Source organism: Zymoseptoria tritici, chromosome 8 (assembly GCF_000219625.1).
Source record: "Zymoseptoria tritici IPO323 chromosome 8, whole genome shotgun sequence".
Classification (NCBI taxonomy): Eukaryota; Fungi; Ascomycota; class Dothideomycetes; order Mycosphaerellales; family Mycosphaerellaceae; genus Zymoseptoria; species Zymoseptoria tritici.
The window spans coordinates 1,497,900-1,520,981 of NC_018211.1; the positions used below are offsets into that span (position 1 = coordinate 1,497,900).

At 54.4% G+C, this 23,082-nt stretch overlaps 8 protein-coding genes across 8 annotated transcripts; 6 read left to right on the forward strand and 2 right to left on the reverse strand.

Moving 5' to 3' along the window:
- Positions 1–2,045: 2,045 nt before the first annotated feature.
- Positions 2,046–3,537, forward strand: LSK1 (serine/threonine protein kinase, CMGC family, CDC2/CDK subfamily; the record flags this gene model as incomplete). Its single annotated transcript, XM_003850048.1, has 2 exons — positions 2,046–2,375; positions 2,426–3,537. The coding sequence occupies 2 exons, from the start codon at positions 2,046–2,048 to the stop codon at positions 3,383–3,385; spliced, it is 1,290 nt and encodes a 429-aa protein (XP_003850096.1).
- A 331-nt stretch (positions 3,538–3,868) lies between these two features.
- On the forward strand, positions 3,869–4,765 carry MYCGRDRAFT_87244 (uncharacterized protein; the record flags this gene model as incomplete). Its single annotated transcript, XM_003850049.1, has 3 exons — positions 3,869–3,916; positions 3,974–4,068; positions 4,135–4,765. The coding sequence occupies 3 exons, from the start codon at positions 3,869–3,871 to the stop codon at positions 4,763–4,765; spliced, it is 774 nt and encodes a 257-aa protein (XP_003850097.1).
- Positions 4,766–5,544: 779 nt separating this feature from the next.
- On the forward strand, positions 5,545–6,165 carry MYCGRDRAFT_95286 (uncharacterized protein; the record flags this gene model as incomplete). Its single annotated transcript, XM_003850050.1, has 1 exon — positions 5,545–6,165. One exon carries the CDS (start codon positions 5,545–5,547, stop codon positions 6,163–6,165), a length of 621 nt encoding a protein of 206 aa, XP_003850098.1.
- Positions 6,166–8,151: 1,986 nt separating this feature from the next.
- MYCGRDRAFT_101035 (uncharacterized protein) lies at positions 8,152–10,303 on the forward strand (the record flags this gene model as incomplete). The annotated part of the gene is made up of 4 exons (XM_003850051.1): positions 8,152–8,781; positions 8,838–9,009; positions 9,067–10,172; positions 10,245–10,303. The coding sequence occupies 4 exons, from the start codon at positions 8,616–8,618 to the stop codon at positions 10,301–10,303; spliced, it is 1,503 nt and encodes a 500-aa protein (XP_003850099.1).
- Positions 10,304–11,416: 1,113 nt separating this feature from the next.
- Positions 11,417–13,396, reverse strand: MYCGRDRAFT_46421 (uncharacterized protein; the record flags this gene model as incomplete). Its single annotated transcript, XM_003850261.1, has 2 exons — positions 11,417–13,248; positions 13,300–13,396. 2 exons carry the CDS (start codon positions 13,394–13,396, stop codon positions 11,417–11,419), a joined length of 1,929 nt encoding a protein of 642 aa, XP_003850309.1.
- Positions 13,397–13,721: 325 nt separating this feature from the next.
- Positions 13,722–14,604, forward strand: MYCGRDRAFT_74966 (uncharacterized protein; the record flags this gene model as incomplete). Its single annotated transcript, XM_003850052.1, has 2 exons — positions 13,722–14,458; positions 14,528–14,604. 2 exons carry the CDS (start codon positions 13,753–13,755, stop codon positions 14,602–14,604), a joined length of 783 nt encoding a protein of 260 aa, XP_003850100.1.
- A 1,284-nt stretch (positions 14,605–15,888) lies between these two features.
- MYCGRDRAFT_95290 (uncharacterized protein) lies at positions 15,889–16,376 on the reverse strand (the record flags this gene model as incomplete). Its single annotated transcript, XM_003850260.1, has 3 exons — positions 15,889–15,972; positions 16,027–16,280; positions 16,334–16,376. 3 exons carry the CDS (start codon positions 16,374–16,376, stop codon positions 15,889–15,891), a joined length of 381 nt encoding a protein of 126 aa, XP_003850308.1.
- Positions 16,377–17,893: 1,517 nt separating this feature from the next.
- Atr6 (ABC transporter) lies at positions 17,894–22,750 on the forward strand (the record flags this gene model as incomplete). Its single annotated transcript, XM_003850053.1, has 5 exons — positions 17,894–18,877; positions 19,055–19,773; positions 19,825–20,861; positions 20,951–22,282; positions 22,340–22,750. The coding sequence occupies 5 exons, from the start codon at positions 17,894–17,896 to the stop codon at positions 22,711–22,713; spliced, it is 4,446 nt and encodes a 1,481-aa protein (XP_003850101.1).
- Between the last annotated feature and the right edge of the window lie 332 nt (positions 22,751–23,082).

A 23,082-nucleotide genomic window follows, 5' to 3' on the forward strand; every position in this document is an offset into this window, starting at 1 on the left:
ACTACGGACTGAAAAGAAGACGGCTTCAAAGCGACCAACTGGCAAAGCCGAGAGGAGGGGCGATCCTTCCTGGCAAACGGTCGCGCACGGACCCAAGCTGGCTGGTACCTCTGCGCCGAGAACAACGACATTTGCTACGCGCAGGTGAGTTGTTCAATGTCATCGGACATGGTCGCAATCCCTTGACCCGGCGCGTTCCATTTGCTGTATTTTGTTCATCTTGCTCTGGAGTTGATCGACGTCTTGACATTTTTGAGTCCATCACGGACTCCACTTCTGCCACTCGGCAAATTTCCGCCCCATCGTTGCGCGGCATGGATGGGCTATCATCGGTGGTTCGACTGCCCAGCAAGGAGGATAGCGATCGTGAAGGAAGGAGCACCTCGCGCCCGCGAAATCGAAACGAGTCCCGTGAAGAGGTAAAGTCTGGTGTAGTGCCGGCACGTGGTGGACGGGAAGCTGGGAAGTCAGAGGCAGAACCAGGCACTTCTCAAACTCCACGATTCTTCTATTCCTCGCACCGACATTCTGCCTCTGCATCTGCGGAACACCGCCGTCAGACTCATCAACATCACCACCACCGCCATTCTCATCACCACCATCGACAGAGGAGTCGTGGTAGATATCGGTCTCGCTCTCGGGATTCTCGACGTAGCGTGATAGACGGCACCTCACATCCAGCGCCATCCCGCCAAGACGCTCGGTCTTCACATCACCATTCTCATCACCACGCCGATCCACCTTCCACGTCGCACAAACGTCGGAGGACGCGCTCACCATCTGAAGAGAACTTCCACGACCACCAATCACGTCACCACAATCCCAGCGCGCAATCACCTCATCGACATCGTCCCTCAGAGTCGACGTCTCGAAAGGAAGACCGATCGAGGTCACCAGGACCTGCACCTGGGCAGGACATCCTGGCGGAACGATCAAATTCCAGGTTCGACGAGGCACGCCCTCCCCGCCGTCGCTCGCCGCTCCCTGATCAGCGACCGCCCGAAAAGCTTCGACGGCACGGCAGAGATTCTACACGACACAATCACCGAGATCGAAGTGTGCGGCAAGAGAGCGAACGAAGACATCGGTCGCGCTCATTTGAGTCAAAAAGAGTCGGAGAACACGGAGAGCGGAAGTCACGGCACGGAGATTCGCATTATCGGGAGTCTCCAGGGGAGGCGGTGTCTTCGACGGAGAAGGGTGCACAGAGGGAGCTGTCTCCGCATAGCCTCCGCAAGGCTTTGAGCATTCGCGCAAGTCCTCGACGTGAACCTCGCGAGGCCGGAACTGGTCGAGAGCGCTCTTTGAGCAAGAAGCCAGATCACGAACGTGACGACGACATGTACAACCGAGGTGGTCCATACGATCAGCGCTACGGTGGTCGCCCACCAGCACAGTCACCTTATGGAGGCCACGGATATCCTCACTCCGGTTCTCCTGCGCACGGCTACCCTCAACAGCCACCATACCCTCCTCAGCAACATCCTCCTTCACAGCCAGCCGTCCCCTATTATCAGCCACAACCCGGGAAGCAGTACGGCGGATCACCGAATGCTGCGGCATTTCCTCCTCGCGAACCGAGTCATTCAAGACAACCGCCACGCGGGGGTGGCCCGGCTGTCAGAGGTGGTAGAGCACATTACGCGAATTTGTCATGGACACCTGGTGATGGCGTGAAGGGTGGCCACCTCGTGCAGCCGGGGGACAAGCCGAAAGAGGGGTCTAGTGGACCGTCTGCGCCGCAGCCCAAGTCGATAGTATCGGTCGTGTCTGTGCCAGATCTTGAGGAGGACGATAACCCTTTCAGACCGCCTGCTGATCTTCGCGCCGAGGACGAAAGCGCACGGAAGAAGCGCAAGACCGAGACACCGACCAGCACTGTCTCGGTCCCTGCGGAACCCAAGACTGAACAAGAATTAGCAGCACAAGCCGAGCGAGAGAAGAACAAGATCAGCTTCTCCATCAAAGGCCGCGCCGCGAGAGATGCTGCAGATAAAGCACCGGCCGCACCGAAGCCGGATACCTCGCCACTGGTCGCGAAGAGAATGCCCACTGGGATATCTCCGCTGGTGCAAAATAATGCTGCTGTTGCCGTCCCGAAGAGCTCAAACTACGTGGGTAATACCCGAGTCAACCTTCCCACAAAACCATCGCCGCCCGCGTTCCGGAAAGAGATCGTGAAGAAGAAGAGACTAAAGCCTCGGCCTCAACTCACAGAGGAGTTTGCACAGTCGGACAGTGTATACTACAGAAAGACAGGAAACGAATCTGTGGTGGGCAGCGGTACATACGGCAAGGTCTACAAGGCTATACATGTATATACGGGAGGCATGGTGGCGTTGAAGAAGATTCGCATGGAGGGCGAACGCGATGGGGTGAGTGCTGAAGAAAACGTAGTCTTGTGTCTCATGCTGACTTTTCACAGTTTCCAGTCACCGCAATCCGCGAGATCAAGCTCTTGCAATCGCTCAACCATGCGAACGTTGTTGCACTACTCGAAGTCATGGTGGAGCGTAATGACTGCTTCATGGTGTTCGAGTACTTGTCCCACGATCTCACTGGTCTTCTCAACCACCCCACCTTCGCACTTACCGCTGCACACAAGAAGCACCTCGCCAGGCAGCTCTTCGAAGGTCTTGACTACCTTCATAGGAGAGGAGTCTTGCACCGAGATATCAAAGCTGCCAACATCCTCGTCTCCAACAAGGGCGAGCTCAAATTGGCCGATTTTGGACTTGCACGTTTCTATCAGAAGCGGCAAAAACAAGACTACACCAACAGGGTCATTACCATCTGGTATCGAAGTCCCGAGCTTCTTCTTGGTGAAACACAATACGGACCAGCCGTTGATATCTGGAGTGCAGCCTGCGTCCTCGTTGAGATCTTCACCCGCCACGCCATATTTCCCGGCGATGGCGGCGAGATCAATCAACTTGACAAGATCTACAACGTCCTCGGAACGCCCTCTCGTAGCGAATGGCCAGGTATTACAGAGCTTCAATGGTACGAACTCCTCCGACCGAGCCATCGCATCCCGTCGACTTTCGAGGAGAAGTACCGCGAACGCGTCTCACCTGAGGCATTCGAGCTGCTCCAGGCCATGTTTCTTTACGATCCGGCTAATCGCCCGACCGCATCCGACGTGCTGGAGCATCCCTACTTCACTGTCGAGGAACCCAAAGCGGCGCAGGTGGTCGAGCTGGAGGCATTGGAAGGTGATTGGCATGAGTTTGAGTCGAAAGCTCTTCGCAAGGAGAAGGAAAGGCAGGACCGTGAGACAAGACGCAGGGATCGCGAGACGGAGAAGCGCAAGGCTGATGAGGTCCCACTTGCTGGTGGTGCTGATGCGAAGAAGTCAAAGCCGACGGACGAAGCTGTGGAGTAGGACTCTGCGGTGGAGGTCTTGAGGAGAAGAGGGCAGGCGAGGTTGACGAGGAGTCTGTATAGTGTGGTCTGAGGTGATGGGTGGAATGGAAGAGGCGTAATTATCTAGATAGCCATTCTTGGATATGATTCAGAAAGGCATTCAACCAAGAGGCAGGCTTCATTCGTTCTAGCACCGCGTTGAGCTTTGACGGTGAACTTGAAGATTAAGCGATGGTGCTTTTCAGTTCCTACAATGTTGGTCGTGGCAAATATGAGCACACTTGTCGACCTTGCAAGCACAAGTCAGTTGCGAGTTGGAGCTGAAACAGACATCGAAGAGTGTCAGGGGAAGCTGGGCTGGGGCCGAAACTTGGCCGATGTTAGTTCTAGCAAGGCCAGCTGTTAGTTCTAGCTCGACCTCCGACCTCACGATCGACGTTGCATGTGAACATTGACACGGCAATTGGAATGCTCTGATTCACTGTCACCAACACCAGCCAACATGCATTCCACCTTCGTTCGACTGCAGAATGTCTTTGGCTACTTCACCGTACGATACTGTCATCCGTCTACTCCCTCAACAACCACGCTGACCTCTCCCATCCAGTCAGTCGCATTCGCAGTCGCAGCCGCCATCGCAGTGAGCGTACTGCTGAGTCCCCAATCCCCCTCCGCCAGCCTGGAGCTGAAGAACGTGCGAGTGTCAGTCTTGTCCATCCACCTCACCACAACGCAAGAACAAACCTAACCTCCCCTCCCCCATCACAGCGCCAAAGGACGTCCCCACTACACCTCCATGAAACGCGAAGAATACGCCCACATCACCTTCGACCTCTCCACCGACCTCACCACCCTCTTCAACTGGAACACGAAGCAAATCTTCCTCTACATCACCGCCTCCTACCCCGCCTCTCACAAATCCACCTCCACCGACCCCATCCCCGACTCCGAAGTCGTCATCTGGGACGCCATCATCCCCGCCGACTCCGCCCCTTCCCATCCCAACACCTACATCCACCCTACCATCAAGCCCGCCACCTCCAAGGACAAGAAGAAACAACCGAAACCCAAACGCTCCGACGGCAAACCCTACCCCGCGGGAACATCCCCTGGTATTGTGCGTCTGTCAGATCAGAAACCGAAGTATCAAATCACGGATGTGTCGGGCAAGATTGCGGAGCGGACGAATGCCACACTGACGCTGCATTGGAATGTGCAGCCGTGGGTGGGGTTGTTGACGTGGACGAATCGGAACACGTATGGACGGTGGGAGGGATTGCAGGGGGGTGAGTCGGAGAGGTTTGATTTTCCAAAGTTGCCGAGTCCGAGTGAGACGGTGAAGAAGGAGGATTTGAGGACGGCGACGGGGGCGGAGAGGAATAGAGGGAGTCCGGCGTAGGTGGGGATGAGAGGAGGAGAGGGGAGGGGACATATGAATGAGCTTGAGGCTGAGGAAAAGTTGGTACTCCGACATGTGCTACAACATACTATACGTCTTGAGCTCGCGTTCAAGCAGACGACATCCTGCGCAGGAGCCGCCCGAGTTGCTCTCCTCTTCCCGCGCTGCATGTTGACCTCTCAAGGACACTATACAACTGTGAAGTCCGGCGATCAGCTCAGTCGGAAATACCAGCTCAGCGAAGAGGTACTCTCACACATGTCATGACAGGACCCAGGATTTCTCTGCATTTGTTCATCGACTCTATGCATATCGCATTCCGCCTACCCTGCCCATTACCCAAAGAAAGAATACCATCAATCTCGACGTGGCAGAGACAAAGAACACGAGGGATTCTTCATCTCATTTTCTCAAATCTTCAGCCGCGGTCCACGATGATTTCTGATTCTGACAAAGCGAATGAGACAAAGAGGTAAGTTCGGCTCATTTCCTCGCCGAGATGATGGCATCTTCAAGAAGGAATGGGAGTGTTCCGCCACGCTTTCCGAACTGCTTTGCTCTTTCTACCATCTTGTCGTGATTCGCTATCAAGTCTCAAGCCAACAAGAAGAAGAAGAAGAACATTTCTCTTGCATACTACCTACCACTGAATCGACAGATTTCAAAGAGAAGCACACCATCAGACAGAATCCACATCCCAAGCACGTCAACCTCTTTTTTCCAACGACAATACCATCTCCACCCACAGAATCCCCGGAACCCACATCACATCATCCACCATGTCAACACCCTCCCTAACCTTCCGCCTCGGCCCCCACACCTACACCGCCCTCCTCCCCGCCCCCTCCCTCGCCCTCCTCCCCCAACCCACCACAACCCAAACCCTCACCCTCTCCGGCGGCGCTCTCCAACTCCCGGGAGGAAGCGTCTCCCTCGCCACCAACGGTCTGGTCCCCATGTCCTCGGCCCCCGAAAGCGCAATCGGATACCACACCACTGTCCTCGTGGTAGCCGTCGCAACCGCAACGGTAGGGACGAGGACTGTGACTGCGATTGTTACGGGATTTCCTACGAAGGGGGCGAGTGCGGTGAGTGGAGGTGGGAGTTGGGTTGTGGGAGGACAGACACTTGTTACGAGTTTAAGTGAAGGGTTGGTGGTTGGGGGAGAGAGGACGGTGGGGTGGGGCACTACGACGCTGACGAGGGCGGTGCCTATTGAGACGACGAAGAAGCCGGGTGCTGCTGGGGATGGAGGGAGTGTCAGTGGGAGTCGGTATCAGATGGGGACGAGGGTGTTTTCGGCGGATGAGAGAGGGGGGTTGGGGGGGGCAGGTTGTGGAGAGTACCGTTACGAGTGGGAGTGGGGAGAGGCCGACGGCTTTGGCGAGTGGAGAGGATGATGAGGTGGAGGGTGGTGGTGGGCAGAGGGGGAGTGGGAGTATGGCGATGACGATGACGGCTACGGTCACGGAGACGGAGAGGGAGACGACGACTGTTATGGTTACGGCGATTCCGACGACGATGGGACCGGTGAAAGGACGGGGTGGAAGGGTGGATGTTAAGAGGAAAGTGATGGGGTTGGGGGTTTTGGTGAGTGTTTTGGTGGGTGTGGTTTGTTGGTAGTTCTGTTCAGATGGAATGGAATCATTCTTCTTCTTATATGATACTTAGCCTTGAAGACTTGGCTACATTCACGTGGTCGCTCGTGCGATTCAATCTCGATTCATCAGGCCAAGGTATAAGCAGGCGAGCCGTGTCTGCCTTGATCTTCCGCTTGTGCTCCTCCTCCGCTCGAGCCCGCTCTGCACGATCTAAGGTAACCTCCCCTGGCCCATCGGACATCAACCAGCACTCCCCGGCCTAAATCCTCGTTCTGCCACATGCAGTGACGACGACGAATCAATAAATGTCCCCTTTTTTCTCAAAAATTCGTCACAGACTTTCTCAAACACTCATCAAGCCTGAAGCAAGGGAAGGGGGGTCCAGACATCGAACACCCCTGCATTGTCAGTGTTTGAGAAGTATGGTCGGTCTGTTTCCACGTGTCTGGGGTGGGTGGGCTGAACTCCGCTCCTGCAGAGCGCAGGGCGGATGAGTTTCATGATTGTCTCCGTCAGTTCCGAACATCGTCGACCACGGATGTGATGTTTCTGACTTCAATTCTCGTGCTCACTGTGATGTGGTTGGTTTTACGTGGTTGTTTTCCAGCATCGTACGATGCGATGCGATGCGGCTGACGTATACTTTTTCGATCCATCCCAGGGACGGGGGCATGTAAACTCTCACCCAACGCGGCTGAACTTTCGAGGCCTGCTGCACCGGGGTGAGAATCCACTTCATGCCGTGTTCGCAAAGATCATTATTCTTCCATGTGCGACGAAGGACGGGATGATGGTGAGCGAGCTGAATCGTGCGCGGTGCAGGAGGGAGGGGTATCGGGATGGAAACATCTCAGGTCACGCATCGTAGCACGATGTAAACACATTGCTGCAGCTGCAAGTGAGAAGTGGCAAGAAGGTGCGGTTGTTCTTCTCTTCTTCATCATGGGGAGTACATCTAGTCCGGAGATTTTCGAACTCATTGATGATGATTGCGGAGGATGTCTTAGGTCCGGCACGAAGGAGCCGACAAGGTTTGGAGATGACGGGAGGTCAAGATGAAGAACAAGCGTAACCGCCTACTGTGGCTGATTCGCGTGTGCGGTACCTGCATTGGAAGAATGCATCCAAGGGACTGATGAAGAAGAGAAGGAGTTTCCGATGAGCAGGACAACATCTCCGACGAAGGGACCACATCGCAGGTATATACATCTCTTGGGGTCCTCTTTCATGATTTCATCCTTTCATCTTCCCTCTCCCCCACGAGGCGTTTGCAGGATCATCACACTGCCGACAGATGCATCGTCATTACCCGTGCGCATTGATCACTCGGTGCGGGAAGATTGTAAGTTTGATGGAGTGAGGACTAATCAGCACGGAGAAGAGTCGGTGATCTGAATGAATATCCATGAATATCACCCTTGGATGATGATGGGTATGACGACGGTTGGGCTAAGTGTAGTGTCTCCTATTCACATCACCACTTGTCGTTCGACTTCTCACATGTGGTACGGGGGGGAGATATTTCGAGTGGTGTGGGTGTTGCATGAGGGTGACACGACTTTGCCGAATGAATCAATCAAATTGTGACTGTGCCTCTCTCTCTCTTAATCAGTGACGAAAAGGCAATTTCTCCCTGGTGGGTCTCAGGGTGGGTCTCAGGGTGGGTGGGCGCAGGGATCGACGTCACGCTAGGCACGGCAGGCGCGTTTTAGAGTTGTGAGGTGACATTCCAACCTCGAACCCTCGTCAGTCCAACTTCTTCGACAATACCGGACTTCACTCTCTCTCTCTCCCCTTTTCGACAATACCACACTCTTTTCCAAAAAGACAACAAAGTCGTTCAATCCCGTTGGCTAGTCCAATCCACATTGACTTCTTCAAGTCGTTCCGCTCATTACTTGTCCTGTCACAACCAACAACACTCAAACGCAACAAACCCGACAAACGAGAAGACGCAAGGCACATACCACACTCACACAACCACGACACAATTCCACGAGCCTCGCCGCACCACCTCCTCCTTCCTCAATCACAACTCGTCGATCCTCTACTCTCCGCCCTCCGCAATTCTTGGCAATTTCAAACAACCGACAGCAAACCAAACGGCCTCTTCGACGTTGATCGCGAAAGGCCCGTGAACTCTGTCGTTCTCTTCCAATCTCTGCGCCGGAATCGCAGAAGCACTCGCACCCAGCAACCCCCAATCCCCGCGCAGGCGCCTGCATATCGTTTCCCCCGCAGCATCAACCATGAAGTCCGCCACTTCCTCCACTCTCGCCGCCTTGGCTCTCGTCGGCAACGTCGCTGCTTTCTGGCGCATGCCGTGTCGCTCGCACACTGGTATCGCTCGTATCGATCCGCTCGTGGCACCAGGCTCGATCGCCGACCACGCGCATATCGTGTTTGGTGGTGGTAGTATGTCAACAACAACGACACCTCATCAAACGCAACACTTCACTAACAACGCGCAGACTTTGGCGACAACGCCACCTACGAAGACCTGACCAAGTGCAAGGATGAAAAGCACGACTGCACCTCGTGCGGTGTCACTCAGGACAAGTCTGCCTACTGGACTCCTCCTCTCTACTTTCAGTATGAGAATGGCAGCACTGAGATGGTCCCCAATGTTGGCGGTATGCTCGCGTGAGTATTCTTGATGTGCACCTTCACGCGACGTTCAACCCTTGACAACTCAATCAGATACTACCTCTTCTACCTCGACAACCTTCAACCTTTCCCAGAAGGCTTCCAGATGATCTCTGGTGACCCAACCATTCGCAACTTCACCGGTCCATTCCCCGACGCCGAGTTGAGCTCGTGGCCGACCGACCCGACCGACCAGTTCTTCCTCCACCAACGCGCGATCGGCTTCAACTGCTTGAACTATGACAAAGACCCCGAGGCCTCTCTCTACCGTCACACACTCCCCGACAAGGCATACCTTGACGCCAACTGCAAGGACGGTCTGCGTTTGGAGATGGCTTTCCCTAGCTGTGGAACCGGCGAGAAGGACTCTGAAAACCACCGCGATCACGTCGCCTTCCCCAGCTTGGTCAAGGAGGGCAACTGCCCTGAGGGATATGATGTCCACTACCCCTTTCTCTTCTACGAGACCATCTTCGCCACGCAGCAATTCGCCGGCAAAATTGGCCAGTTTGTCCTCTCCACTGGAGACCCTATCGGTACCAGCTACCACGCCGACTTCATCATGGGCTGGGAGTCTGCGGACTACCTCGGCCAGGCGATTGACACCTGCACCAACATGAGCGGTAACATCCAAGACTGCTCGCTCTTCAACATTCAATCCGACAACGATGCCGCGCAGTGTGCGTTCGAGACACCCGCCGATCTCGAAGGTGAAGACTGCGAGGGAACAAACGAGGGCCTCCCATACAGGGTCCCAATCCAATACGGCCCCGAACCCGCCACCGCCTACCCAGTATACGGCGTCGACTCGGCAGCCACCTCCATGCAGCCCACCGCCAAACCCTCGTCCTTCTCCCAACCAGCAGTGAGCTACTCTCCAGCCAACCCAACCAGCACCGCCGCCGCTCAGGGCGGAATCGTGGTCGCCGCATACTCCTCCGGCGCCGAGGGTGCTTCAGCTCCAGCCGTCACTTCCGCTCCCGCTCCTGCACCCGCCTCGTCCGACCACCCAGACTGCTACACCACGTACATCACCAACGGCTACGAAGTCATCGAGATGGTCGTCATCGAGACGGACGTGACCATCACCGCTTCGGGCCCCGCGCCAGCTGCGCCCACTACCGCTTCGACCACTGCTGCTGCTGCGGATGCTGCTGCTAGTGCGCCGGCGTACCAGGCTCCTCCTCCCGCTGAAGCTGCACCTGCTCCTGCCGCCGCACCTGCTGCGCCAGCGTACAACAAGCACAAGCGTCATGTGGAGAAGCATCAGCACGCTGAGCGTCGGATGTGAAGAGTGTGTGTGTTGTTCAGTCAGACAAAGGAGATACCATGGGTGGATTCGGATTCGGGACTTTTTCGAAAGGCGAGCGGGCTTCTTTCTTCTTTCTTCTTTTTCTGTTGTCAAAGTACTTTGATGAAATGCAAGTGAGAGCAGACACAAAACGAAATACAAATGAGAAAAAATCTGGAACATGGTCGAAATCTTTTCCGTCTCTTCTATACGACCAGGTCTCGTTCTGGCAATGTTTGGTCCTGCTTCTAGATCGTCGTCAGCTTGCATTGCATGGCGTTGGATAATGCAAAGTAGCGTAGATCATTATGATTTCGTCTTCGCACGCATGCAAGGCTGGTCCTGCGCCGCGCTACAGAGCACCGGATCGTACTGTCTCTACTATCACTGCATCCGATGTGCGTCTTGTAATGATTGTGAGGTTTGCCATAGTGTCATCACATAGGGTCCTCTCGCACTGTCGTCATCTACTTCCATTTCAGCCTTGCCTGATCCAAGCACCACCACCCTCTCTCACCACTGTCAACCAACAACCAATTGCCTGTGGCCACGAAACGACCTCGACCACGATTCCACTGCCCACCTCCACGCATACATTCCAACCACTCAAAACACAATTCGATACCCCGTCTGTATCCACTACTCATCAACCAACATTTCCATCCCCTCTTCCAACCCTTCAAACTCCTCCCCATGCTCCTCATCCTCATCCTCCTCCACAAACCTCGACAACACTCTCCTCGACGGCGACGGGGAATTCAGATTCGCCCCCAACGCAGCCTGCTGCACCATCCCCGGCAACGGCACATTCGCCGGCGAAAAGGGTCTCATCGGCGGAGGAGGAGGGGGAGGAGGAGGGAGATCGAATAAAGGTAATCTCGGTGGTGTACGCACTTCCACGCCCCTCGTCCGGGTCCCCCCCGCCGTCGCGTGGTGCCGCACCGAAGGCGGCGGATGATGCATAATCGGACCCGTTGGGCCTGTTGGGCGGCTGGGAACGACGTGCTCTGTTTCGCCGGGAGAGGGGTAGTTCGTGTTTCGCATGTCTTCTCTCGTGGTGTGAGTGGGTAGGTGATGGGCAGGAGACCAGACTTGCTGCGGCGAGACACCATTCTATGGCGTGCGGCGACGAGTTTGGTCTCCTGATCGGGCGGTCAGTCCAGCTGCTTGGCGGGCGAGACGGTTGGCGCGACCGCCGCCTGTTTTGGCGGAAACTGAGGCATCTGAAGAGCCGGGTGGTTTGAGACTGGAGCGAGATGGCCCGCCGAGTGGATTACGCTGTGCCCTTCGCTCGTCGAGTCTCCTTCGCAAAGCATCTTCGAGTTCATCTTCGTCTGCACCGCCGAGGATATCGGCTCCCTCGTCTGTGAGTTGCTTAAGAGCTTTGTTGAGGAGGTCGCTTGCCATGGGATGTTGAGGACTGATGGCCAGGGCTTCATGGAATGCGGTGACAGCTTCAAAGGTTTGATCGAGTTCGAGGAGTGTGAGGCCCTTCGTGGTAAAGACGTCCGCTTCGCACATGCCGAGTCGGATGACTTCTTCGACTTCTTGAAGTGCTGCCTCGAACTGTCCGCTTCTTCGTAAGGCGTGGGAGAGGTTAAGGCGGGTGCCGGCGTAGTGGTGAGCTGGTGCGTTGTTCTCTTTTGCAATTTCGAGGGCGTAGACGAAGTGGCGCACAGCGCTTTCGTAGTTTTCTTCGTGAAAGGTGGCGACTCCTATCTCGTTGATGAGGAGTGGATCTCGGTCGCAGACGTTGTATGCTGCAGTGAGGAATTCTCGAGCAATCGTGATATTTCCGAGCACCAGCTCCTGCATGCCGAGAAACATTTGCGGGAGATGAGTGCCCTGAAAGAGTCGCGCAGCTGTGCTGTATGCTGCAATAGCTTGATCACTCTCTCCTTCCGCCGCGAATGTATGCGCAAATCCAATCCATGCGGCTCCGAAATGTGGATCCATCAAACTTGCCTTCGAAAAGTATGATCGTGCCTCTGGTATTCGGTCCTTCGCATAGTAGTATGTGCCGACTGCTAGCCAGGTGCATGGCACCTCCGGATGTGTATCTGCCAGGTCGTGCGCGAGGGCGAACAAGGCATGATGATGGTCGAGCTGATGTAGCAGAGCCAGATGCAATGGCATGCACGCAAAGTTGTATGGATCCGTCTTCAAGATCTGGCTGGTCAGATCTAATGCATCCTGAAACCTTGAGCACGTGAAGAGAATCTCAGCCCTGGCGAGCAGAATATCGGCGTTCTGTCCCAGCTTGTAATGTGTTGACAGTGTCTCGATGGCCATGTTGAAGTTCTCCGGATGTGTGTACTTCGACAGCCGCGTTGAATAGAGGTTGCGAACGAAATCGGCAGCTTCAGGCACATTTTCGGTCGTTCCAGAGTTGTGCGTGATGCTCTCAAAATCGAGGCCGTTCAAGAAATCCCACTCCTCACCAGGACTCATGAGAGCGTTCTTGACCAGCTGCTCGAAAGCCTCAAAGCATTGTATGTCAATGCGTACCGCATCCTTATAGCACTCTTTCGCCCGATCGAAAGCGTTGTGTTTTGCGAAACACAGTCCTCGCAGATAACACATACCAGCCTCAAACTTCAGATTATCCGCACTCTCCCTCTCTCGCTCTTCACTTCGATCCACTCGGTCCGTCCGGTACGGAGCTCTGGACTTTCCCTGCTGCTTATCTGACAAGCCATTGCTTAGATGTTGAAGCTTCCTTCTTTGTGGCTCAGCACTCGCAGTCAAATGCGTTGGATTCTTCTCCCCGAGTAGATGGAGTGCTTCCTCGTGTCGGTCTAGCTTGATGTAGCAGTATGAGGCGAGATAGCGAGCGGCTGGTGATCTTTCGATCAATTCCCCTCGTTTGACGTAGGCGAGTGCACGAGTGTAGTTTGCGGCGGCGAAGTGAGTGTGTGCTAGAGCATAGGCATCCTCGTCGGATTCTGATTATTCACATTAGAGAGCGTCTCGCCTTAGATTCTTGAACAACTTACCTGTCAAAGCAAGCAGCTTGTCGCCGACGAATATAGCAGCATCATATTGGTGCTTGTTCAAAGCATCCTGGCGCCAGTTGCGCAGATAGCTCTCCATGCTGGATGGATGTCATAGGCGATAGGTTGCTGGAGGTATTGGTGCAATTTAATCGAGGTAAAAGACGTTCCTGCTGCGTATTAACATTGCTGGTATCGAGACGTCCATTTCAGGTCCGGTAGTAATGAGCATTCGGACTCGCCGACGTGTGATTGCAGAAGTCGCAAGAGTCGTGGTTACTTTATTTACTCCAAGGTTCGGGTTGACGCGAGGCGCGATCACATGCGCGGGGATTTTTCTTGGCATTACTTCACTCTTTCTCACTCCTGCACCTTTGATCTCTTCCTACCTTCCTCAACTTTCCCGTCGCCGCGAGGACCAAGGAATACGTACATCTCCACCATCAAACCGCAGCCATGTCTGAAAGAAAGGTCCTCTCGAAGTACTACCCACCGGACTTCGACCCGGCCAAACTCGAGCGGAAGCGAGGCCCTAAGCAGGTCGGACCAAAAGTGCAGACAGTCCGCCTGATGGCACCTTTCAGCATGCGATGCACATCCTGCGGCGAATATGTATACAAAGGACGCAAGTTCAATGCGCGCAAGGAGACGACCGACGAGAAATACTACGCCATCACGATTTTCCGCTTCTACATTCGGTGTACGAGATGTTCGGCCGAGATCACCTTTAAGACGGACCCGAAGAACATGGACTATACGTGTGAGAAAGGTGCGAAGCGAAATTTTGAGCCATGGCGAGAAGCGAAATTGGCGGAGGAGACGGAGGAGGAGCGACTGGACAGGATCGCAAAGGAGGAAGAGGAGCGAGATGCGATGAAGGATCTGGAAAAGAAAACGCTGGATGCGAAGACGGAGATGGCCATTGCGGATGCGCTGGACGATGTGAGACACAGAAACGCCGCCCGAGAAAGGATAGGCAAGGATGGTGAAATCAGCACAGTACCCGTGGCGGACAAGCGGGATGAGGAAGCTGAACAGATCGAGAGGGAGATTGAGGAACAGGCTCGACTGGCATTTCAAAGTGCTACTGGAGACAAGGTGCGAAGACTGGGAGAACAATTAGGAGACGATTTGCTGCTGGACGAGCCAATCATCGAGACAAGTGGCGAGAGTGCTGCTCGTGTTGCTGAGGACAAGGCTGCCATGCCGCCACCACCTGCCCCTGCTGCAGCTTTCAAGCGCCAGCCCAAGAAGAAGAAGGATTTCACCTCCGCGCTCGGAATCAAGAAGAAGCCGTCCCTAGTGTGAGACTTACTGGACGACTGAAAGGAACTCTATCGAGCTTATCGCCGCTGGACCACTACGAAATCAAAATTAAGACTGATCGTCGTGCTGTACGTCCGGCGGTGGATACGGCATCACGATCAGGGTACTGCAGATCACTTTCGATGTCGTTCGTTGGAGTAGGTATCACTGCAGAATTTGTATGATTGACTATTACTGAACCAATTGCAGCGGCTATAAAATTCTCCCATATTCGAGACTGTCAGTCTTGACAGGCTGTCCACGATGCCGCATCCTTCTTCGGCAGGAATCACCGCGACAGCTAACCATCAGTTTGCGCACTGCCTTACTAAGGGCAGTCTCCGACCACGCCGAATCACGAGGCTTTCGTGATCAGCTGCATCGATGTTCAAGAAAAGGTGCCGAATTGAGGTGCTGGATTGCCTCTTGCGGTGATGCGCAGGTCGCAAGCCGCAGTCGCAAAGTGACAACAAGTCGGCATAGTCTCCTCTCGGCACTTGGGACATTCCATGATTGACCAGCTCTCAATCCTGCGTCGGCATGGCTTTCGCATTTGCTGGTATCTGCTCCCGGCGTTGTGGTCGTCTGTGCAGCGTCGTCGATGCGTGGTTGTTCGTCTTGGTGGCCGGTGTGTCGATTGGGGTTGCCGCTGCCTTCCAAGACTCCATGGCTGATATCTTGGACAGGATTTTAGCAAAATCCAGATTTGGGTCGTTAAGGAGGTCGATGGCTTGTTGTCTCGATGCTGCCTGCAATGCTTGCCGCCGGCCGGTTGCGAGTGTTGTCGTGTCTGCCTTCGGTCCCATTCGTGACGCAGCGGCGTTGAGGACAAGTAGGAAGAGTGTGAGACGCATTGCGGCTAATGCGCTTGGAGGGCGAACGCGCGTGAGTCTGAAGTCTGCGAGTACTCAAACTCGGAGCAGAGGTAATCGACTCTCATGATTTTCCCGGCTCGATCCTTTTGAACAGCACGCTGCCAGATTTTCCGCGCTGGTACATTATTCAATTCTGCGACGCCATTCCACATGCTTCAGCCCGCAGTACCATGGAAGCGACCTCGACTAAAGCTTGACGGCTGAACACACACACGCATTATTGACATCACACTGGCTACATACTGCGACTTCAGGAGCGGTCGCGCAAATGGCTGTGGGAGAAACGCCGGGCATCGCGTTGATGACACGTATGGGAATCTTCGAAAAGAGCCATACCATACGTTGTAACTCCGCTCGAAATATCAACTACCTAGCCAGTATGAAGCTCTTGCTCATATGTCGCCAACATCGATCAGAGGTAGTGTGCCACCACATACGTCCGGTCGCCTTGCCTCGTCGAAGCCAATCCGACCCTCGAAATAGTCGGACATAACATCTACGGAAACTCGTCAGCTCGTTGCTGCTACACAGAACATTGCCGCCTACATACCCTCACACGCCCACTCGGCTCGTCACAGTGACTGCCGCCTCTCTCATCGCGTACATCCAAATGCCCCTCCGTCCAGAGCCGACTCGTCTCTGTGAGAGGCTGACGTAGCCTGACTCCGGTGTAGGAGGCGATGCACTCGACTGGGTCTTCGAAGGTGAAGCGTCGACGGTCGAAAAAGTTGTCGGCTTGGATTTGTGCTGAGTGAACGAGCGGCCATGACCAGATCAGGGCTGGGAGGTCCAATTTTGAGCGTGCTGTTTGTGCGGGTCAGTGCGCGGCTACCAGGCGGTATCGTGGGTATGCGTACCTCCGTTCTGCACGAGGAACGCGTTGTGTTGATCGGAGTTCATGGTGATTGCACGGTGTAGTGGAAGGCTTTATGTGGTCTTCGGTCTATGTTGCGTTGGTCAAGATGCTTTGGTCGGATGAACTACTGGACGACAGTATATATCGGCGGATGGGTACAGATGTATTCACGCCGTGCGCTTCGCAGCAGGTCAGCGCCTGTGGGTAGCATGACAACTACACCAATGCCGTGATCGACTCTTGTTTGCCAGAGGCGATCGGCATCGACTGCTTTGTCTGCGCGTGCTGAGTGTTGCATCAAAATCGGTACTGTGAATGTCTACACAGCCCTGTCGACAATTTACGTCTCCCTGCTGTCGCTTGGATTGCACCGGATGAGGGAGTCTTGAGTGGCTTGGAGTGCAGTCTGAGCGGAGGCATAGAGGTACCGTAGTTCTACATCGTACATGTCCGCTGTCCACGTCCACAGTCCGAGAATCTCGTATTTGTGGCTTTCACTCGGTCGGCCGCCGATGAATAATCGTGAGTCAAATGCCGAGTCCGCATGATCCACCATGCACCACGTTGCATCGACTGACGGGGATAGAAAACCGGACCACCTTCCTTCGCGGTGTCCAATCTTGTGGGATCCGCATCGGAGTTCCGTTTTGGATCTGTTGTGCGATATACGGCTCCACTTCCTGTACACCTCAACTCTGCTAATGAGGAATATCGTGCAATGCTGAAAGTCGGTGTGCTGTGGACACGGTCACATGAACTGCTTCTACGATGGAAGCATCCCCCACCTAGGATCAAGGTCCATGGCCACGCTGTGGTCGGCGCGCCTTCCATGCTGATGATGACGACGAGAGAACTTTGAAGGTTCTGGTGAATGTGGGGAGAGAGTTTTGTCGGATGAATTGGACCCGTGAGGGCTTGGAGCCGGTAGAACTAGCCCGGGTGGGGTCGTTCATAAAATCCTCTGTCCTTTGTGCAAGATATCAACCACAGCGTACTGATCGCGTCTTCGAGTTTTGGAGCGGCATGACAAGCAGCAAGTCCAGATCATGATGAGGCAGTAAAGCATGTCTTTTACGGCCCCGCAAAGCCGCTGTCATCCTCTGCAGATTGCTAACGTGTGATGGAAGTCATTCCTGTCAAGACACGCCTCGGGCAGGCATTACCCACCCTGCCGCGGAGTTTAAGGTGAACAATCCAAACTCCGACCTTGCATAAAATCACCGCAGTTGTTTTGCTTGGACGCCGCAACGTCGGTGGATACAGCATGTCGATCCTCGGGTCTAGCTTGAAGGAATGGTCACATTTATCTATCCTCGTCTGCCCTGTCCCGTTCAAACTCTCTCCGCCCGGTCTCGCTTTCTTGTCGCTATCACTTTCCTTCCATTCGCATGCTTGCTAGCCCACGAAATAGTCGTGGTCGCAGTGTTGCTGTTGGAGTGAATCACTCTCTTTGCTTGTGTTGCCGCAGAGGATGGATTCTGCCAAGGAGAAAATCGAGGAGGGCCTACACCTGAATCATCCCGGTCATGAGCATGGCGGAGCTGGCACTATCGCAGGGGACATGACACAGCCCTCGAATGGCATCGCCCGAGAACAGCCCGACGGATTCGCGAAAGAGGCGGTCGAAGACACCCATACTGGATATTCAACCGCAAATGCATCATCGCGACAATCTCTCGATACCCCTCCAGGACACGGCGTGAACGTCGGCCGTGCTGAACGCGAATTTCACGAACTGCAGCGCACGCTCAGTGGTCTCAGCCAGGCTGACAGGCGACTCTCTCGCGTACAGAGCCAGAGGAGCCAAAAGAGCGAGAAGCAAAATGCAACGCAAGATATCGAAAAGGCCGGATCTGCGTCGCCGGCCTCCAGCGAGGATGAACCTTTCGATCTGGAAGAGACGCTGCGACACAACAAGCGCATGGAGGACGAGTCTGGCATCAAGCAGAAGCAGATCGGTGTTGTCTGGGACAAGTTGTCCGTGTCAGGTATGGGAGGCGCGAAGATCTTCCAGCCAACATTTCCGGATGCTTTCACTGGCTTCTTTGGATTCCCCATTAGAGCCGCGATGGGACTACTTGGGTTGGGAAAGAAGGGGGAGGAGGTCAAGATCTTGAACAACTTCAGAGGCGTTGTAAAGCCAGGCGAGATGGTGCTCGTTTTGGGACGACCAGGCTCAGGCTGCACATCATTCCTGAAGGTTATCGCAAATCAGCGTTACGGATACACTAGTGTCGATGGCGAGGTCTCGTACGGACCGTTCACATCAGAGGAATTCGACAAGCGATATCGTGGCGAGAGTGTATATCTTCAGGAGGACGATGTACACCATCCGACCCTCACCGTTGGGCAAACGCTCGGCTTCGCACTGGAGACCAAGGTCCCTGGCAAGCGTCCGGGTGGCGTGACTGCCGCTGAGTTCAAGGAGAAGGTCGTTGATATGTTGTTACGCATGTTCAACATTGAACACACCAAGAACACCATCGTCGGCAACCCTTTCGTTCGAGGTATTAGCGGTGGAGAGCGCAAGCGAGTGAGCATTGCGGTAAGCAGCCAATCATCGAAGCATGCCTTCATTCTCCTGTTCAAACTATACACCGCGCCACTGAGGTGGAAATCGTGTAGTGCAGTTTGAGCAGTACCACGGAGATAGAGCATGTCTCGAACCCCTTCCTCCTTCAGCTCCCGTCTGAGAAACCTGCTGACTTCCACGCTTTTGCAGGAATTGATGATCACCGGAGGCTCAGTGTACTCCCACGACAACAGCACTCGTGGTCTGGATGCCTCTACCGCTCTCGATTATGCAAAAAGTCTCCGGGTCCTCAGTAATATCTACAGAACATCCACTTTCGTATCGCTGTACCAGGCTTCCGAGTCAATCTACGCACAATTCGACAAGGTCCTCCTGATCCACGAAGGCCACCAGATCTACTTTGGACCCGCGAAGGAGGCCAGAGCATACTTTGAGAGTCTCGGATATCTCCCAAAGCCAAGACAGACCAGCCCCGACTACCTCACGGGTATCACCGACGATTTCGAGAGGGAATACCAAGAAGGTCGGGATTCATCCAACACTCCATCGACCCCTCAGGAACTCGTCGAGGCTTTCGAAAAGTCCAAATATGCCACGCAACTCAACTCCGAGATGGACACATGGCGGCAGCGTGTCACAGAAGAGAAGCAGGTTTACAACGACTTCCAGACTGCCGTCCGCGAGGGCAAGCGTCGTGCTCCGGCCAAATCTGTCTACTCAATTCCCCTATACATGCAGATCTGGGCATTGATGAAGAGACAATTCATCCTGAAGTGGAACGACAAGTTCTCACTGGTTACCTCCTACATCACCAGCATCGTTATCGCGATTCTCCTCGGTACCGTGTGGCTCCAACTACCCCAGACCAGCTCCGGAGCCTTCACCAGAGGTGGTCTACTCTTCATTTCGTGTGTATTATCCCAATGTCACCGACATGACCACTGCTAACAGATCAATAGCCTATTGTTCAATGCCTTTCAAGCCTTCGGAGAGCTCGCATCCACGATGATAGGTCGGCCCATCGTCAACAAGCACAGAGCCTACGCCTTCCATCGGCCCGGTGCGCTCTGGATTGCTCAAATCGGAGTCGACATTGCCTTTGCCAGCGTACAAATCATGGTATTCTCTATCATGGTCTACTTCATGTGTGGACTGGTCCTGGACGCCGGCGCCTTCTTCACGTTCTACCTCGTCATTGTGTCCGGCTACCTGGCAATTACCCTCTTCTTCCGCACGATCGGAACTGTCTCCCAAGATTTCGATTACGCCATCAAGTTTGCCGCCACCATCATCACTCTGTATGTGCTTACCAGTGGATACCTGATCCAGTACATGAGTCAACAGGTGTGGCTTCGATGGATCTTCTACATCAACCCAGTCGGACTTGGCTTTGCCGCACTCATGGAGAACGAGTTCAGCCGACTCGACATCCAATGCGAAGGAGCCTCGCTCATCCCGTATGGCCCAGGCTATGGTGATATCCAGCATCAAGTCTGCACTCTGCCTGGCAGTCAAGCTGGAAATCCGACTGTGTCAGGATCTGCTTATATCGACACAGCCTTCCAATACGCCGATGGTCTCCTCTGGCGTAATTGGGGAATCATTATCGTTCTGATTACCGCTTTCTTGATCAGCAACGTCACTCTCGGAGAATGGATCAAGTGGGGCGCTGGCGGCAAGACTGTCACGTTCTACGCCAAGGAAGACAACGAGCGGAAACAGCTCAACGACGCCCTCCGCGAGAAGAAGTCCAAGCGCACCAAGAAGGACGGCGATCAGGGCGGTTCGGAGCTGTCAGTCGAAAGCAAAGCGATTCTCACTTGGGAAGACCTCTGCTACGATGTCCCTGTTCCATCTGGTCAGCTACGCCTACTGAAGAACATTTACGGATATGTCAAACCTGGGCAACTGACCGCGCTTATGGGTGCCTCTGGAGCTGGCAAGACGACCCTGCTGGATGTTCTCGCTTCCAGGAAGAACATCGGTGTGATCTCCGGTAAGTGACCAAGTATGGAAGGCATAGAGCATGTCTTTACGCCTTGCTCCCCCTGTGAATGCCGGAACCACCTACTGACTTCCTTATAGGTGATAAGCTCGTGGATGGCGCGCCACCAGGTACGGCATTTCAACGAGGTACTAGCTACGCCGAACAGCTGGATGTTCACGAGGGCTCTGCCACTGTGCGCGAGGCTCTTAGGTTCTCGGCGGTCCTGAGGCAGCCATTCGAAGTTCCTCAGGAGGAGAAGTATGCCTACGTCGAAGAGATCATCGCGCTTCTGGAAATGGAAGACATTGCCGACGCAATCATCGGGAGTCCAGAAGCAGGTCTAGCTGTTGAACAACGGAAGCGTGTCACAATTGGAGTGGAGTTGGCAGCCAAGCCGGAGCTGCTACTCTTCCTCGACGAGCCCACGTCCGGTCTCGACAGTCAAAGTGCGTTCAACATCGTTCGCTTCCTTCGAAAGCTGGCTGCCGCCGGTCAAGCCATTCTTTGCACTATCCATCAACCCAATTCTGCGCTCTTCGAGAACTTCGATCGGCTTCTCCTCCTCCAGCGTGGAGGTGAGACTGTCTACTTCGGCGACATTGGCAAGGACGCCAATGTATTACTGAGCTACTTCAAGAAGTACGGCGCTCACTGTCCACCAACCGCGAACCCTGCTGAGTGGATGCTCGATGCTATCGGCGCAGGACAGGCTGCTCGAATTGGCGACAAAGACTGGGGTGAGATCTGGCGCGACTCGGAGGAACTCTCCGCCATCAAGAGCGATATCGTACGCATGAAAGAAGAGCGTATCAAGGAAGTCGGCTCACAACCTCAAGTGGCGCAAAAGGAGTTCGCCACCCCACTTTGGCACCAGATCAAGACTGTCCAGGCCCGCACCCACAAGGCCTTCTGGCGCTCACCCAACTATGGATTCACACGGCTGTTCAACCACGTCATTATCGCTCTGCTTACTGGTCTGATGTTCTTGCGACTCGGCGACTCCAGGACGTCTCTGCAGTATCGCGTGTTCATCATATTTCAAGTCACGGTCCTGCCGGCCTTGATCCTCGCACAAGTCGAGCCGAAGTACGACCTCAGTCGATTGATCTACTACCGCGAGGCAGCCTCGAAGACGTACAAGCAACTGCCGTTCGCGCTTTCCATGGTTGTCGCCGAGATTCCCTACTCGATCCTCTGCGCTGTCGCTTTCTTCCTTCCGCTCTACTATATCCCAGGATTCCAATCTCCATCCTCGCGAGCCGGCTACAACTTCCTCATGGTCCTGGTCACCGAATTTTTCAGCGTTACGCTCGGACAGACGATTTCCGCTCTCACGCCCTCCACCTTCATTGCTGTGCTCCTCAACCCCTTCATTATCATTGTCTTCGCGCTGCTATGCGGGGTAACCATACCTAAACCTCAAATTCCAGGTGACCACCCACAAATTCTATGAATACCTAAGATAGCTGCTGACTTTCATACTTCAGGGTTCTGGCGTGCATGGCTCTACGAGCTGAATCCGCTCACTCGCCTCATCTCCGGTCTGGTCTCCAACGAACTCCACGACCGCGTGGTGAACTGCCAGCCCTTCGAGTTCAACACCTTCACGGCGCCAGAGGGCCAGACGTGCGGCGAGTACATGTCCGACTTCTTCGCCATGGGAGGACCGGGCTACATCGCCGACAATTCGACCTCCAACTGCCAGTACTGTGCGTACAGGATCGGAGACCAATTCTACGAGCCCTTGGGCATCTCCTTTTCAACGAGATGGCGCGACTTTGGCATTCTGACGGCCTTCATTGGGTCGAATTTGATTTTGCTGTTTATCGGAAGCAGGTACTTGAACTTTAACAGAAGATAAGACAGACAGGACAGAGATGGGACGGGATGGATGGCCTAGAGGCTAGCTTTGTAGAGTAATGTGGGATATAGACATAGATCGCGAGTAATGCCAGAGTCGACTACCAGAGTCCATGATATTCTGCAGCTCCTTCAAGCGTGCATGTACGGTCATTCAGCCCGGCATGTCATCGTACCTGTACGGCTAATCAGACTTCCATGTCCGGGTACTTATACGCCAGAATAGGCTGCCATGCCAGCATACATGTACAGCTATTTGACTGAATATGCCATCGTACTTGTACGGTCAATCGACATGGCATGCTGATGTCTCCGCTTGCCTCCATAGTTTGTCTGCTAGGGTACCGCTACGACTACCTTGCATGTCTCG